At 34.6% G+C, this 17,563-nt stretch overlaps 1 protein-coding gene and 1 long non-coding RNA gene across 7 annotated transcripts in view; one reads left to right on the forward strand and one right to left on the reverse strand.

The window, feature by feature from the left end:
- The window catches only part of CRPPA (CDP-L-ribitol pyrophosphorylase A), a 333,853-nt gene that overhangs the window by 201,866 nt on the left and 114,424 nt on the right, over positions 1–17,563 (reverse strand). For all 6 annotated transcript variants that reach the window (XM_011731042.3, XM_071094909.1, XM_071094910.1 and 3 more), the window contains exon 5: positions 16,513–16,558. In XM_011731042.3, coding sequence (XP_011729344.2) covers positions 16,513–16,558 — 46 coding nt within the window. The remainder of the gene's footprint in view (positions 1–16,512; positions 16,559–17,563) is intronic.
- The window catches only part of LOC105475618 (uncharacterized), a 45,539-nt gene that overhangs the window by 19,124 nt on the left and 8,852 nt on the right, over positions 1–17,563 (forward strand). Inside the window, exon 3 of the long non-coding RNA XR_011622198.1 lies at positions 9,312–9,368. This is a non-coding gene — a long non-coding RNA (uncharacterized lncRNA). The remainder of the gene's footprint in view (positions 1–9,311; positions 9,369–17,563) is intronic.

The raw sequence follows: 17,563 nt of genomic DNA on the forward strand, positions 1-17,563 counted from the left end.
TTTATTTTATTTTTTAAAAGAGTACTAGGAAGCACACATCTGTAAAAGGACAAATCAAGTGCAAGGAGATGGACTTGAAAAGTCTTTTCATTTATTGATGCCTTCAGTGTGTTAGGCATTGTCCACTCAAAATTGAGTAAGAAGTGACCTCTGCTATTAGTGAATTTTCCAACTATTACAATGATTTGAAGATTCATCCCTCAGTATAATAAAATATTGCCATTTAAAAAATAGACCTATGTAAGATGAAAGCAGGAGATATCCGTAAAAGACTACACTTTGAGATTTTAATAAGGATTAGATAATGTGTAAAATTATTTCTAGTGCCTGGTACAAGAAAACACCTAATAGATGACAGAGTTATTGCTCTTATGGACACATACATTCAATAAGAACATAAATTGAAATAACTTTGTCCACTAAAAATACGATCAATTTCTGACTTCAAATTAATCTCTTCTTTATAGTCTTAATATTTCAGGGTTTGGCAAACAATCCATATCAACTGCATCCCACTAAGCCTTTGTTTCAAATTTCACTAAACATGCCATAATCATATGTGACAATGGAATATACATTTTGAGTAATACATCTATGTTTGCATCTCTGATTTGCTTTAAAACAGATGCCAACTCATTCTCATTATTTATATCTTAGTTTGTCCACTAGGATCTAGGCTGAAGCATTTTATGCAATTGCTACCGATAATTTCAAAAGCATGCTGCACTGACAGTCTTAATTGTGAATGGCAATTAAGATTGTCTCAAAAAAAACCCAGTAATGACTGTACTTGTACCATGTGTTTGGAAGTTCAGAATAGAAAAAAATATAACTATAGGAGCAGGGCTCCAATGAGTTAATTGAACCTCCTCAATCCCAGAGTTATTATAGGATCCCCAAACTAAAGGAGAAGAGAAAAGGCACACAAAATATTTATAATTCATTTTTTCATGAAGCACAAAATTCTTTCCAAAGATTAATACTGATAATTTTCTCAAAGAAAACAAAGTACATAATGATTACCTTGAGTTTAATGAAATCAAAACAAAAATAGAAGTCTTTAGAATTCTTAATCTTCTGTTATATTAATAAAGCACTTCCTAGAAAATTTCAGAGGTTGAAGTAAAAATATTGAGGGGAACCACAAAATCATTTTACATCCCAGAATTATACAAACTTTAACACAAAAATCCAGTCTTTGTTCTCTCCCTGAAAATAGACTGGGAATAAATTATGAAATATTCAGATTTAACATTAAATAATACATGACCTGTCAACTTGACTGATACGAGCCTCTGAGTTTTAGTTTTTACATTATCCTATTTTTTAAGTAGTTTCTAAAAAATTCCTAAAAGGCCAGTGGCAGATGGCAAAATATTGATGACATAACAAGTAAGGTTCCCCCAAAATAATTTCAACATGTACTCTGATTTACACTGAATAACTCTTTTTTGGTCTATAGCATTTAAAGGTCACATAGCTTGGTGTGATTTGAGAGAGAGAAAATTCACACCAGAATATGATAAAGTCTTTAGACTTATAGTGAAAACCGTAAGCATTAGCTAAGGAGCCCAAATTTTTCAGTAAATACCTCAGCCCATATCTGAGAACCTCTAAATGGTAAAGATATGTATATAATTGCCAATTAAAATTATGTTGACTAGGCACAGTAGCTCATGACTGTAATCCCAGCACTTTGGGAAGCTGAAGTGGGTGGATCACCTGAGGTCAGGAGTTCAAGACCAGCCTGGCTAAGGTGAAACCCTGTTTCTACTAAAAATACAAAAAATTAGCTGGGCATGGTGGCCCATGCCTATAATCCCATCTACTTGGGTGGCTAAGCAAGAGAATCGCTTGAACCTGGGAGGCACAGATTGCAGTGAGCCAAGATTGCACCACTGCACTCCAGCTTAGGCAATAAGGGTGAAACTTCATCTCAAAAAAAAAAATTTATATATATATATATATATATGCGCCAAAAAGAAACAATCTACAACTTAATTTTCCTGGCTCTGATGGTTAATTTGTGTATCAACTTGACTGGACCACAGGGTGCCCAGATATTTGGTCAAATATTAAGTGTTTCTGAGAAGGTGTTTTGGAACGAGATTAATATTTATCTAGGTAGAATGAATAAAGCAGATGGCCCTTCACAGTATAAGTAAGCCTCATCCAATCAAATGAAAGCCTGAGACATTCACTCTTCAGATTTTGGACTTACCAGCCTCCATAAGCTGGTGAGCCAAATGTTTATCTGTATCCATATCTATATCTCCTCTTTGGTGTTTCTCCATAGAACTTACACTAGCATTCTAAGCATTCTTCACCAGATAACTCATAATTCCCAGGTCCTCATCATAGGATTCATCAATCAACCAACACTTCCTACCAATTTCCCGAATGTATCTAAAAAATAAAATACATGTTCCCCTGCCTGTAGTATGATCTAATTCTCCAACAAGGTCCACCTCGAGTACCATCTGTTTTAATAACTATAGCCTGTGTTTTAGATGTATTTTGGTTTGTGTGTTGGTTGGTTAGGAGAAGGAATGCACAGGTGACAATCACCAAGGAGACTTTCAAAACTACAAAAATTCCTATTTCTAATACATAAAAGTATCTCTCTCAAACATATATCAACACACACCCAGCATTCTCCTTCTACTCAGGTAGAAATCAGTGCATTATTGAATCTGAGTATTCCTGAGGAAACGCTTTTCAGTATAGGGTTTCAGAAAAAAAAAGAAAGAAAGAAATCTATATGTCATACGACCCTTATAAGTTTATTCAGAGCTGATACCCATACATTAGGCACCAAGAGAGCCATGCCAGTTCCTTATAGCCAATAATCATTTCAATAGTCAGCAGACGCATTATGATTATTTAGTGCTCATGTCATACTATATATTTTTAATACTGCCTTTGCTTTTTATTGTGGTAGATACTTTTATATATTTTACCTAATGATTACAATAAAGCAGTATGAATTATTTTCCCCATTTTATAGATCAATAAAAGGTGTCTATAAAGCAAGAAAATTGCCCAAGTTCACAGGCATAAAATTGTCAACTTTAAGATTTCCAGCAGAAATCTATGTGAAGTTAGTATCCTGAAAGATTTACTTCCTCTAACACTGTTTTATGTTTTGATTTTACTTTGATTATAGTTTCTACATTACAGTACATTTTTTGTCTTTCTCTTCCACAAGATCACAAACTCCTGAACTCCAGCTTATGATTTCTCAGTATCATCCCAAGCTTTGGAACACAGTTCCAACAAGAAGATATTCAAGACTTATTTTCCAGGCTCTGTGCTAGGATCATGACTAACACACATTGCTACGGGTTGAACTGTGTTTCTCCCAAAATTAGCACGTTGGATTCCTACCCACCAGTATACCTCAGAATGTGACTTTATTTGGAGATGTGATCTTTAGGGAGATGATTAAACTAAGATGAGGTCATTAGGGTGGGCCCTTATAGGAAAAAGAAATATTGGCTGGGCACGGTGGCACGTAGTGGCTCACACCTGTAATCCCAGCACTTTGGAAGGCCAAAGCAAGTGGATTGCTTGAGGTCAGAAGTTCAAGACCAGCCTGGTCAACATGGCAAAACCCTGTCTCTACTAAATATATAGAAATTAGCTGAGCGTGTGGGTGTGCACCATTAATTCCAGCTACTTGAGAGACTGAGGCATGAGAATCTCTTGAACCTGGAAAACAGAGGTTTCAGTGAGCCAAGATTGTACCACTGTACTCCAGCCTGGGTGGCAAAAAAAAAAAAGAAGAAGAAAAGAAAAGAAATACATACACACACATCTACAGAGAGAAGACTATGTATAGACAAATGATGAAGAAACCACCTGCAAGGCAAGGAGAGAGGCTTTAGAAGAGATGAAAACTACCAAAACCTTGATCTCAGACTTCTAGCACACAAAGTTGTGAAAAAATAAATTTTGGTTGTTTAAGCCACCCAGACTAGGTACTTTGTTACGGCAGCACACGTAAACTAACATACACATTTCCTTACATCAATTTGAATAAAAATTGATGTTAAAGACTGTTTAAAAAGGAAGAGAGAGGTAGAGATCAAGAAATTATCAGTGGATTCTTATTTTAGAGAAATAAAAAATACAACCATTTTTCTTTCAAGCCACTAACAACCATCAATAAGTCAAGCTAAAATATTTAAATATATATATTCTAAAAAAATAAAATAAAATAAGCCTTAAAAAATACCTTTAACATAGTGTAATTCCAACTTTATTAGGATGTAACATAACAAGCTGATGATGCACCCCAAGGAACTACAAAAACAAAAACTCAAAATTTGTAGAAGGAAAGAAATATCAGAACTAAACAAAATAAAGACTAAAAACACATTATAGGCTGGGCGCAGTGGCTCACGCCTGTAATCCCAGCATTTTGGGAGGCCAAGGTGGGTGGATCACCTGAAGTCAGGAGTTTGAGGCCAGCTTGGCCAACATGGTGAGACCCCCATCGCTGCTAAAATTATAAAAATTAGCCAGGTGTGGTGGTACATGCCTGTAATCCCAGCTACTCAGGAGGCTGAGACAGGAAAATTGCTTCAACCTGGGAGGCAGAGGTTACAGTGTGCTGATATCACACCACTGCACTCCAGTCTGGACAACAGAGTGAGACTCTTCCTTAAAAAAAAAAAAAATCCCCCAAAACGAAAAACAAAAACAAAAAAAAATACAAAGATCAACAAAAGAAGTTTGATTGTAAACCACCCAAAAATAATAATCATCTTCAATAAACCACTACACAAAAAAAGAACCACTAAATAAAATAAACAAAGAGACATTATAACTGACACTACAGAAATACAGAGGATCATGAGAAATTATTATAAACAACAATACGCTGATAAATTGGAACACTTAGAGGAAGTTGATAAATTCCAGGACACATACAACCTACCAAGATTGAAAGAGGAGGAAATAGGAAAACTTAACAGACCAATAATTATTAATGAGATTGAATCCGTAATGAAAAGTCTCTCAAGAACAAAAAACGCAAGACCAGATAGATTCACTGCTGAGCTCTACCAAACATATCAAGAAGAACTGATACTAATCCTCCTCAAACTATTCCAAGAAATTGAAGAGGAGGAAATTCTTCCTACCTCATTCTTGGAGGCAAGCATCACCCTGATACCAAAACCAGACAAGAATACAACATAAAAATAAAACTACAGGCCAATATCCCTGATAAGTTTTTTTTTGTTTGTTTGTTTTGTTTGTTTGTTTGTTTTGAGACAGAGTCTCGCTCTGTTGCCCAGGCGGGAGTACAATGGCAGAATCTTGGCTCACTGCAACCTCCGCCTCCTGGGTTCACACCATTCTCCTGCCTCAGCCTCCCGAGTAGCTGGGACTACAGGCACCCACCACCACTCCTGGCTATTTTTTGTAATTTTAGTAGAGATGGAGTTTCACCTTGTTAGCCAGAATGGTCTCCATCTCCTGACCTCGTGATCTGCCCGCCTCAGCCACCCAAAGTGCTGTTATTACGGGTGTGAGCCACCACGCTGAGTCACAGAAAACCGCTGAAGAAAATATTAGCAAACCAAATCTAGCAGCATATCAAAACATAATACACCACAGTCAATGGGATTTATCCCAGGGACGCAAGATGGTTCAACATACACAAATCCATAAATGTGATATATCACTATCAACAGAATAAAGGCCAAAAACCATATGATCCTCTTAATAGACATAGAAAAAGCATTTGATAAAATTCAGCATTCCTTTTTCACGAAAGCTCTCAACAAATTAGGTAGAGAGACATACTTCAACACAATAAAAGCTATATGCGATAAACCCACAGCTAACGTTATACTGAATGGAGAAAAGCTGAAAGTCTTTCCTCTAAGAAACAGAGGACAAGAAGTGGATGCCCACTTTCTCTACTCCTATTCACCACAGTACTGAAAGTCCTAGCCAGAACAATCAGACAAGAGAAAGAAATAAAAGTCATCCAAATTGTCAAAGAAATTAAATTGTTGTTCTATCATAGATGACATGATCTTATATTTAGAAAAACCTATGACTCTAACAAAAAACTCTTAGAACTGATATTTAGTAAGGTTGCAGGAAACAAAATTCAACATACAAAAATCAGTCATATTTTCATATACAAATAACCAGCTGAAAAAGAAATCAGGAAACCAATCCCTTTTACAATAGCTACAAAAAGTAAAATAAAATACCCAGGAGACAAAGACCTCTACAACAAAAACTACAAAACACTAATGAAAGAAATTGAAGAGGACATTAAAAAATGGAAGGACATCCATGCTCATGAATCAAAATAATATTGCTAAAATGACCATACTATATCCAAAGCAATCTACAGATTCAACGCAATCCCTATGAAAATACAAATGATATTCTTCACAGAAATAGAAAAAAAACCAATCCTGAAATGTGTATGGAACCACAATAGATACCAAATAGCCAAAGCAATCCTGAAAAAAAAGAACAAAGTTAGACGCATCATACTACCTGACTTCAAAATACACCAAAGCTATAGTCACCAAAACAATACAGCATTAGTTTAAAAACAGACACAGAAGACAATACAATGAAATAGAGAAAGTAGAAATAAATCCACATATTTACAGTCAACTGATTTTCAACAAAGGTGCCAGGAATCACAAAATCAACCTAAGCATCTACTAATGGATATGCATGGGGAAAAGGACATACTTTTGACAAATGGTGCTGGGAAAACTGGACATCCACATGCAGAAGAAAGAAACTAGACTCCTATCTCTCATCGTATACAAAAATAAACTCAAAATAGGTTAAAGACATAAATGTAAGATGCAAAACTATAAAAATAACTGGAAGAAAGAAGAGGAAATGCTCAGGACATTGGTGTCAAAAAAGATTTTATGGCTAAGATTCCAAAAGCACAAACAAGAACAAAAATAGAGAAATGGTACTTACTAAAGGAAAAAGTTTCTGCACAGCAAAGAAAATCAACAGAGTAAGGAGACAATCTATTCAATGGGAGAAGATCTTTGCAAACTTTCATCCAACAAGGGACTAATATTTAGCATATACAAGGAACTCAATAGCAAAAAAATAAGTAATCCCATTAATAAGTAGGCAAAGGACACAAATAGGCATTTCTTAAAAGATGACACACGAATGGCCAACAGGTACATAAAAAAATTGTTCAACGTCACTAATCCTCAGGAAAATGTAAATCAAAACCACATGAGTTACCAACTCAACCCAGTTACAGGGCTATTATCAAAAAGACAAAAAATAACAAATGCTGCAGAGGATGCAGAAGAAAGGGAACTCCTATATAGCGCTGGTGGAAATTTAAATTACTATAACGCCTCTAGGGAAAACAGTATGGAGATTTCTTAAAAAACTAAAAATATAACTACTATGCTACTCAGTATATCAAAGGGATATCTGTACCCCAATGTTTATTGCAGCACTCTTCATGATAGCCAATAAACAAAATCAACCTCAGCATCTACTAATGGATGAACAAAGAAAATGTGGCATACTACACACAATGGAATACTACTCAGTCATCAAAATGAGTGAAATTCTGTCATTTGCAGTAACATGGATAGAACTGGAAGTCATTATTTTAAGCTATATAGGCCAGGCCCAGAAAGACAAATATTGCATGTTGTCACTCACATAATGAAAGATAAAGAAAGTTGATTTATTAAAGATAAAGAAGAGAATGATGACTACCAGAAGCTAGGAAGGGTAGTGGAGAAAGAAATAAAGGGAGGTAGGTGGGTAGAACATACAGTCAGATAGAAGAAATAAGTTTTAAGGCTCGATAGCACAATACGGTGACTATCAGTAGTTAACAATATATTGCATAATTTACAATAGCTAAAAGAGAAGATGTAAAATGTCCTCAAAATAAAAAAATAAATGTTTGAGATGACAGATATTCTCAATACCCTGATTTGATCATAATACGTTGTATCAAAATATCAATGCACCCATAAATATGTATAAATACATACCAATTTTTAAAAATCAGATTTTCCTGAACTTTAATGCAATAGGCACATGCATTATTTTCTCCTTACTTCCATTTGAGAATATAGATACACATACATTTACTTATTTCCATCTGGAAGTAGAAAATATTCAATTATGCACCTTATGGTAGATGAAGCATGGTGGAAATGTACTTGTTACACGCCTCCCTAATCACACAATATAATTCTCATTGACAGCTGCTTATCTAACAGAACATTAGCCATCTTGTACTAAAATCAAAGTCATACTGTCCTTCATTTGCATAGTTATATTAATCAATTATGAGTTAACAATACTCTCCAATAGTACTCCAAATCTGATGGTTATGGATATAGAACTTAAAAGTTTTGGCTGCTTCACTGGTCCACAATGTACTAGAGAAGACAATATCCTCAAATACCAAAGACAATTAGTATTTATTGAAGCACATACAATATGAATCAAGAACTTCTCAGGAGGTCAATTGTCCTTTTGTGCAGGACTCTTCAGTGCTATAGCTGTGTACTATTAGGTCCAAGTAGAGGAAGTAAGAGAAGACATGGAGGCTCTTCCAAACAAAATATGTTCCTCTTCCTGTACTTCTTTCAAGGAATTGATGGTAGCACAGAGGCAGAAAGAATTAGAATTCAAGCCATCTCCCCTGAAGGGTACGTTAAGAAATGCCTAGCTTGACATTATGAATGTCAGAGTTTTGACTATATCCATCCATCTGCCAGACTCCTTTTAAATTTTCTCAAATTTCAATCTAGTTGTAAGTGCAACAGAATTTCTTCAGGGGTCAACTCCCTGATTTAATGTTATTTGCAATCTAAAATATAGCCACTTTTCGTTCAAGTACATGATTTAACAAAATGTAGTTGTATATAATGTGGTTTCATAAATTGAACATTAATTTATTCCAGTATTATTCTAACTAAAATCTCTCATAAGCAAAAGGATTTATAATGTATAAATCTCAAAGTTTATAAAAGAGGGCAAAACCTAATCAGTAACACACATATCTTTTAAAACTTCTTCTTACTTTCCTTGAACATCGTTTCTCTTGGTATACAGAAAGTATATTGTCCTCTATAGACAGAAAATGGATGTAATTGGGGGTCTTTTCATTTAATTTTACAAAACAGTAATATGTAAAGTTTCTTATACACACAGCTTCTGCTTTACCATATGACAGACCCATGACACATTAAGAAGCAAGGAATATGCATATGCCTGTATCAATTAATCACTCTAGTAAAAATGCTGTTTGTATTTTACAGGAAACTCAGTAACAATGGAGGAAAGGCAAACAAACACTGCGGTAGATCCTTAAGCAGGTGGGCAAAATATCCAGAAATCTGTCTCCAATTTTCTTGGAAACATTCAACACCATGCAATTCTTCCATCGAGCCTCATGGTCCACTGTACTGACCTCTTGAGTCAAAGTTAGATGTGCCTCAAGAAATAAGAAACAAATATATCAAATCCAAAAGTAGCCATTTCCAAAATATGTTTCAAGTTGTAATCCATTCAAAGTGAGAGCAGTGGTTTCCATTATCCTATTGCATTCCTTGAATCAAAAGCCAATCTTAGAGTCTGTTTTCTGCCTCACATGAAAGAATTTTAAAGTGATATTAAAGAGAATCATCACTATTGAGTCCTGATGTCTCTAAGTTTCATCAGTAAAGGATACTCAAGGTTTATCTGAACACCTTGCAATAGGAAGATATTAGAACAGGAAAAAGGCAGGCAGGCAGTAAAGAAAGGAAGAACAGCCAACAAGGCATTACTGCATTACAAATGGACAAAGAAAACAAATAAAGACTTGCAAATAAACCATACATGCCCACACTGAAAGGTCAAAGTGATCTTCTGAAAAGCTAGTGTAGAAGCTAAATGAGCATGTTTCAACTGGAGGACAAATGGCACATAGGCAGATTTTTTAAAGACATTTAATATTATCAGATCTTAACCACATTTTTAAGTGAGTCACTGAATATAAGATGAAGTTTCCTAACTTAGAACTAAAAGTAAGGACCAGGCATGTGACATCTTGTCTCCTGCACGTGTTTTTAAATGTAAGCAGTACAGTCAAGCATATGACTGATTTCTAACTAAATGATAGCTTTCTTCCCCCTTCTTTCTTGTCTATTAAACTCCCTGCTCCTTAAAACTACTCCACGTGTGTCCATGTTTTTTCTAATTCAACTCAAAATGAAAAACCTGGTGTTCTCCACTCACCGAGGCTATATCAATACCATATTTTTTTTTTCTTTTCAAAGTATATATTCTCTAACTTAAGTGAGAGAAAAGTTAGAAGGAAAGCAAAGTTCCAAGGTTAGTGACTCATGAGGATATTTACCAAATGTACTATTTGCTTTGAGCATAAATATCATCATTTGGGTTTTTTGGGGTTTTTTTTAACTACCTACATCAGAGTGAAGTGTCAGTGGCTGGCTTTTGTCTGTTATCAAGTCTTATTTAGCTAGTTGCTTAATACCTCAATGTGACCTTCAAAAGTGACAGATTTACTTGTGTTTGCTTAAATTACTATTTCGCTGACAACAAATTAAGGAAATGGTAAAACTAAAACAAGTGAACTCTACTTTTCCTAATCCTGACCTAAATGTTGAACTTTCCAATTTACTTTTTTTTTTTTTTTACAGTAAGATTTCAAGGGGAACAAACTGCTCTTAAATCCTGTTGCAGTCTTCCTGCTTTTACTAATTAAAGCTTGATGCAAATGTTCTTACAGATTCACAAAAAAATACAGTCACAGTATTCTTTGAGAGTGAAGAACAAAAAAATATTATGTATAAAGAAGTTATGGTGGTATTGTGAAAATTTGGAAAATGAAGTGTCATACTCAAAGCCAGAAACATCAAATATTGGGGTTACTATATAAATAATCTTAGCTGTCACTCTGCACTGTCCAAAACACATGACTAATCACATAAATGGTGTTATCCCTGGGTATTTAACAAGAAAAAGCCTGATGAGAACATATCGCAGATGCGGAATGTTGTCTGGTCACAGATGTGGAAAACCTGATTTAAAGTTCCTCATCTTTCCAGCTTGATCCAAAGGATTCAAAAACAAACAATCTTACACTTCAAATGTCATGATTTTAAGTAAAAAAGTTAAAGGATCACTAAGAAATCAAGGGACTAGTTTCTGCATATGCATAAAACACACTCCCACAGAGTCTTCCTAGTTCTCAGCAATTCTGAACCAAAGGTATTCTCATGTCATTTTATTCCTTGCAGTCAATGCCAAAGTATATTTAGCTACTTTCAATGTATAAACATAAAAGAATTTAATTGCTCTTCTATCAGTATAGTTTTTCAAAAACAAATAAACAAAATATGGCATGAGGATAAATTGACAGTTGCTAAGTACTTATTGAAAGAAATCTACCGGTATCACTTATCTGAATAGGATGTAGGTTTCTGAACCAATAAGATGCTATATTTCAGAGAAATCAATTTCCTTACAATACCTAACAAATGGAAAACATTACATAATGACTGGAAAAAAGATTAACTAAAGCCAGTTAAAACCAAAAGGGATGAAATGGATTTCCAATTTTACCTAATTTTCCTCTTTTTCAATACACACCACCATATATGAAAAGAGGCACCATGAGGCAATTTTGTAGCACAAGCTTACTTGGGTTTGTACAAACATAACCAAGAAAGAATAAAATAAAACTTTAAAAGTACTCTTTAGCCACAGAATTAAATATATTAAGTAGCTGAAGAATGGAGGTAGAAAATAAATGCAATATTTTATTTAGAAATTCCACAGGGGCTTTTCTTAGAAACTCTTAGAATATTGACCTTCATGTGCCAGGATATGGTCAGCATACTAAATCAAGTGTGGGTTGGAACTGTTTGTATGGCTTATGTAAATCTATATAAAGTATGTTACCACTGGCATCTGTTACCACTTTAATCATTTGGGTTCATCTGAGCATGCAGAGCAGACTTGGGTGGGCTCAACCAGCTTGGGCGACAAAACTACAATACCTCTTTGTTAAGTGGATATTTACAAACTTCTCAGTCAGTACAGTGTCTTGTTGTACCAATTAATCATACTACTCCCTAGAAAATTGTTTTCAATTTCACTCACAGTAGAAGCCTGAATGAGTCAAACATTAAAGAACAACCAAATCCAACCCTCTACCTAAGAAAAGGGATTATTATGAATCCTTTGTTTTACATAGTTTTAACAAATTTTTAATTATATTTTAATAGACTCTGAAAGACAAATGAAACTATTACTTTCTATACATGTTTTTTCAAACAGTTTACTGTAAATGGAAATCCATATAAACATATTGATGCTAACATAAATTAAGCTTTAAAATTATCCAAAAACATAAGATAAAAATCAGATTTGGAGACTTTCTATCTACTACAATTTGGAGATTTTAGTCAAAACATGCCTTGAAGTTAGCAAACCTACACCAAATACCAATGAAAGAAGATTCATTTTTCTCCCAACATCAGAATTCCCATACTAAACCAAAGATGTTGACTTGAACATAAATTAAGATGGACCAAAACACACAAGCTACTTTGGTGACAAGTAAATTTTGGAGTACAAAATGTTCTTGCAAACCATGAGACATGATATTTATCCTAGAAATGTTTTCTAGCACCTGAAAACAAACTAAGTAAACAACGAAATAGTTACTTTAATAGAATACAATTTGTTGACCAGCAATAATTGTTATTTGAGAGAAAAAAACAGCTCAGGAATGACACTAAAAAAAAAAAAAAAAAAAAAAACATGAAGCACTCATCACAGAACAAAAATAGTTCCATCCTGGAAAGGAAATCTGTTGTCTAGATAATGAACATCAACTACCTGAATTAACAACAACAGAAAAATAAATAAATAAATAAATAAACAGTACCTCAAATCATTTTAAAACAATTATTTTGATTTGGAATTTTATTATTTTTTCTGAGCATGTCTAGAAATCTGTCATTACAACATTATATGCTTTTCACACATCTTTGATGCCAGTAACAAACACTTTCTAGAAGACTGTACTATGTGCTTAGGAAAACACTGGGATAGAAAATTTTCTGTCTTACTTATAGGATCATTCTTAATCACCAGCTGAAGGTAGAGTTTTCAACTCAGAGGAATCAGAAATAGGCAAGCTGAACTTTATAAGCCACTGATGTACTCACCCAAGAGAGAGCTCTTGAATCCAGCATCTGCTTTAGCAGGCAGCAGGAGTAGCTATGTGAATCAGAGGTACAAAATGGACATGTCCTAGAGTAGAGTCAAACTTAAGGACAATGGAGACCTGAGCTTAAATAATGGATCTTGCTCTTACTAACTGTGTGACCCAGAAGAAAGTAACCTAGGTCAGTTTTCCCACCTGCAAAATGAGAGCAATAGTGTATATCTTACAGCATTATTGTAAACAATAAGTGAGATAACATAAGGCACCTAGCATAAGTTCAATGTTCTCCAACTCTTGGTTTTAAATCTTGACAAAGAATGATCAAAAAAAAATACTATACCATTTCTATGTTTAAAAGGGAAAAAAATGATATAGTGATAGATATTCTGGTTCCCTATAAGCATGTGTCAGGAGCAGGCAGAGTGGTAAGGCAGGAAAGAAGGGCCATAAATTCCCTTAGATTCTAGGGAAAAACTGCAGCTGCATCTGTTAGCCTATTATGCAATTCAACTCAACTAAATGTTAGGGGATGCAACATAAAAATTAGACATTCTTTCCACCTTCACTGAATCACAATCTAAAACAGGTTCATACAGCGTTGCAGGCAATGCTGAAATCTAAAATTTTCTTAAAACCATAATAAACAATTGTTTTTATATAAATTTGTGGCAAAATCAGTCCTGAACTTGAACTGGCTTAGAAGCTTTATAGCCTTTATTACTGCTTTGAGCATAAACATTTATGCATCTTAAGTTTCACCTTGTGGTGGAATCCAAAATCCCACCTTTGGGTTTGTACTGGAACTCTACCACTGGCTTTCCTGGGCCTCCAGCTTACAGCTGGCAGATCGTGAGACTTAGCCTCCATCATCACATGAGCCAATCCCTCATAATAAATCTACGTATACATCTTATCTATAGCTCTATATCCTACTGGTTCTGCTTCTCTAAATAACCCTGATTAATACATTAGGAAAATGCCTACAGGTAAATATACAGCTCTCATAGTATGCTATATGCTACATTATATTTTGGAATTTTGGAGTTTTCTCTTTCCTATGCCCAGAGAGGCATTTCTACTATCAGAGATAGTCTTAAGTACAAGTCATAAATGGAAGGGGTAACCTCAGGTGAGCAAACAAGCATTTGTAGCTGGGAGAGCATCGTAAGACTTAAAGCTCTTATTGCAATATAGATATTATTTAGAAATAAATAACCTATAAAAGACTGAGGAGCAAGCTAGAGGAAGATGTCTGGAATTTAATGTACAAACTAATCAACCAGAGCTCCTGTTAAAATGTAGATTCTGATTGAATAAGGTGGGGGCTGAGATTCTAGTTCTCAGGTAATCACAATGCTACTGGTCTAGGGCATTCACAGAGTAGAAAGGCCCCAGAGCAGTGATCCTAGAAGTGTACCAGAAGCATCAGAATCTCCTGGGAAGTTATTAGATACACAAACCCTAAAATATAAAGAAACTAAAATTTTGTTGACCTAAATGAGTTGTGTAAATACCTTCCCTAAGAATAAAAGTAGAACATGTTTTAAATACTTTAAATACTTTAAAAATGAAATACTTTAAATACTTTAAAAATGAAAGTAGCAGACCAGAACCTATTACATAAATAAAAGCCATTTCTGCAAACAATTTCCAAAGTCATAGCTCCTGCAATAACACTTGCAGTATAGGTTTTTGCATTTTAAGAAGCCTCTGATAATATGTAGGCCAATTATTACAATTATATTTCTCAGTTGAACTACTAATTGTTAACAACAAAAAAAATCATTTCTATCTTTCCTATGTAGTACATGCAAAGCTCTGTGAAGAAACCAAACTGAGTTTTATATTTCCTTGTACTGAGGACATGAAAACCACATCATGGTTCAGCTGACTTTTCCAGAGTAATGTTTACGCACTGCTTGGTTGATATGTAAATATATGTCAACATTTTGATTTATAGCTATAAATGATCTGTTTACATACACACAAACAGATTCATAAGTTATAGTACATTAATAGTTTAAAACAAAATATCCTTGAAGGACAAAGAACTTCAGGGCAAATCACAAATACATTGTCATGATCAGAGAAAAGATTTTCATTTTCTGAATGTGAAGTCCTTAGATGGTTAAATAGGGTTTCCAAAAATTGTTTAATAAATTGATGCACTCAGAATGCAGATTCAGTACATTTTTTAATTTCAAAAAAGTTTAAATTTAGAAGTTCACCTCTCAATGAAAATCTGAGCATGTAGTTCTAGCCATAATCTGTTTTCAAAGAAATCAGTTACTAACACACTGCAAAGCATCACATGTATTTCAGGATTGGGGTGAACATTTCTGATTTTGCTAGGAGTCCATATTTTAAAACAGTGGTTCTCTATCAAGTGGAAATTTTTTCCCCCCCTAGGGAACATTTGGCAATACCAGGAAACATCTTTGACTGTCAAAACCAGGGGAAGGGGAGTGAGGGATGGGTCTCTGGCAGCTTGTGAGCAGAGGCCAGGCATGCTGCTAAACCACTTGTAATGCACAGAATAGTCCACACAGCTTAGAATTTTCCAGGCTAAAATGCCAAGATAGTGCCAAGACTGAGAAAGCTGACTTAAATAACAGGCTACAAAAATACAGAAAGACTGTCCCTAGTGCATCTTAACTACATTCCTTGCACAGTGTTAAGCAAAATAACAAATACTTGCTGCTTATTAAATCAACTACCTCTATTTAGCTGGGATCTTTGAGTCAGAGATGAAAAAGAACTAAAAAAGAGTTACCACACCTAAGATATCTACAATTACAAAATTGCAGTCATTGTCAGAACCCAAAAGAAACTTTAAAAATCATCCTGTCCAGCCTAATTTCTCCATTTAGGAAAAATAATGTTTCTCACATAGAAGATGCTGTCTAATGTACTGATACGACATTGTTAACGGGAGAGGGCAGCCCTCTTCGTAGTTAAAATGAAGTGAGATCTTTACAAAATTATTAAAATCAGGTTTTGCTATTTTCCTTCTAATAGTATCAATGTCCCATACTTCCCTCAAGTTAATAAAGTATTTCCTTTATAAAAATTAAAATCAATGTGGTATCATAATAACTGCTATTTCACTAGCATGAAACAACATAAAATGTAATTATTTTCAAAAAACATATCAGAGACCTTAGTGGCCTACAGGCTTTTCTGCTTTCAAGATTGCTGGATTTAAACTGTCATGAGAAATTCCGAACTGGCTTACATTTTTGAAACACAGGAACTGACAGTCATAAGGCCAAACATACCCTTAATAATCGATTCAGCCGCATACAGATCTCGTTTGTAGGTCACCTAAAGGACAGATAAACTTCATTAGACTTAACAGAGCAGGAAGGAATGTGCAGGCAATAAAATAATGCCCCCAGGGAAATTCTTGATTTTTCAGAAGCTATAAACATGTAATACTGACATTTTCTCGATTAGAAAAGCATCAGCAAATTCACATAAAATATATTCTATTTCTACAAATGGCTGATTTGTTTTTAAATCTTTGAATAAATTAAGATATCATGTGGCAGTGGTTACTGAAATCTTAATGTAACTCGACTATTATACTTAAAGAAAATGTGGCAGCATTTAAACAACAGTGTTAACATGACTGCATAAAAATTAGGCTTTATACTAGGAAAAAAAAAAAGGTAGGGCAGAAGTCTCCATATAACAAAAAAAGTCACCAAGTTGCATTATTAGCTGAAAAAATTCTGAAAGGTCAATTTATGTTAAGAGGGACTTTCTTCAGAATTACATATATCTGTATATACCTAGTAAGATTTTTATTTAAATGTCAATAAAATAAAAAGAGCCTATAGGGTACCACTATGTGCCCAAGAACAATGATGATCTTTCCTTAAAAATATGCAGCCTCCTCCTAATTGTAATCTGTTCCTTGTAATGTATGTGTCTGTCCTATGGCAGATACTTCACAGACCCCCATCCAGTGAGCTCAGGTACAGAACATGTAAGTGCACTGTGTTGCAGAATTCTATATCACAGAGCTGAAATACACAGTAAATAAAGACACAGTATTAATAAGCTTTTATAAGGTCCTAGAAACTGCACTCAAGTACCTAGGTATTTATGATGCAAGTGTTCTAAAAACCCATTTTGAGAAATTCCCACCATATTATTACCTCACCATGCCTAAACTCAGCTGAAATAGCACACAGAAGCAGAATCAAACAAAATAGAGAAAAACTGAGCTGAACTAGGTGAGTGCCAGGTGTTGGGTTGGAATTTCACCTGTACAGGTGAAAGGTACAGAACCTTTCCTCTTCTTCAGGTGGCCCCTGAGGCTCT

The sequence above is a fragment of the Macaca nemestrina genome, chromosome 4 (genome assembly GCF_043159975.1).
Source record: "Macaca nemestrina isolate mMacNem1 chromosome 4, mMacNem.hap1, whole genome shotgun sequence".
NCBI classification, from domain to species: Eukaryota; Metazoa; Chordata; class Mammalia; order Primates; family Cercopithecidae; genus Macaca; species Macaca nemestrina.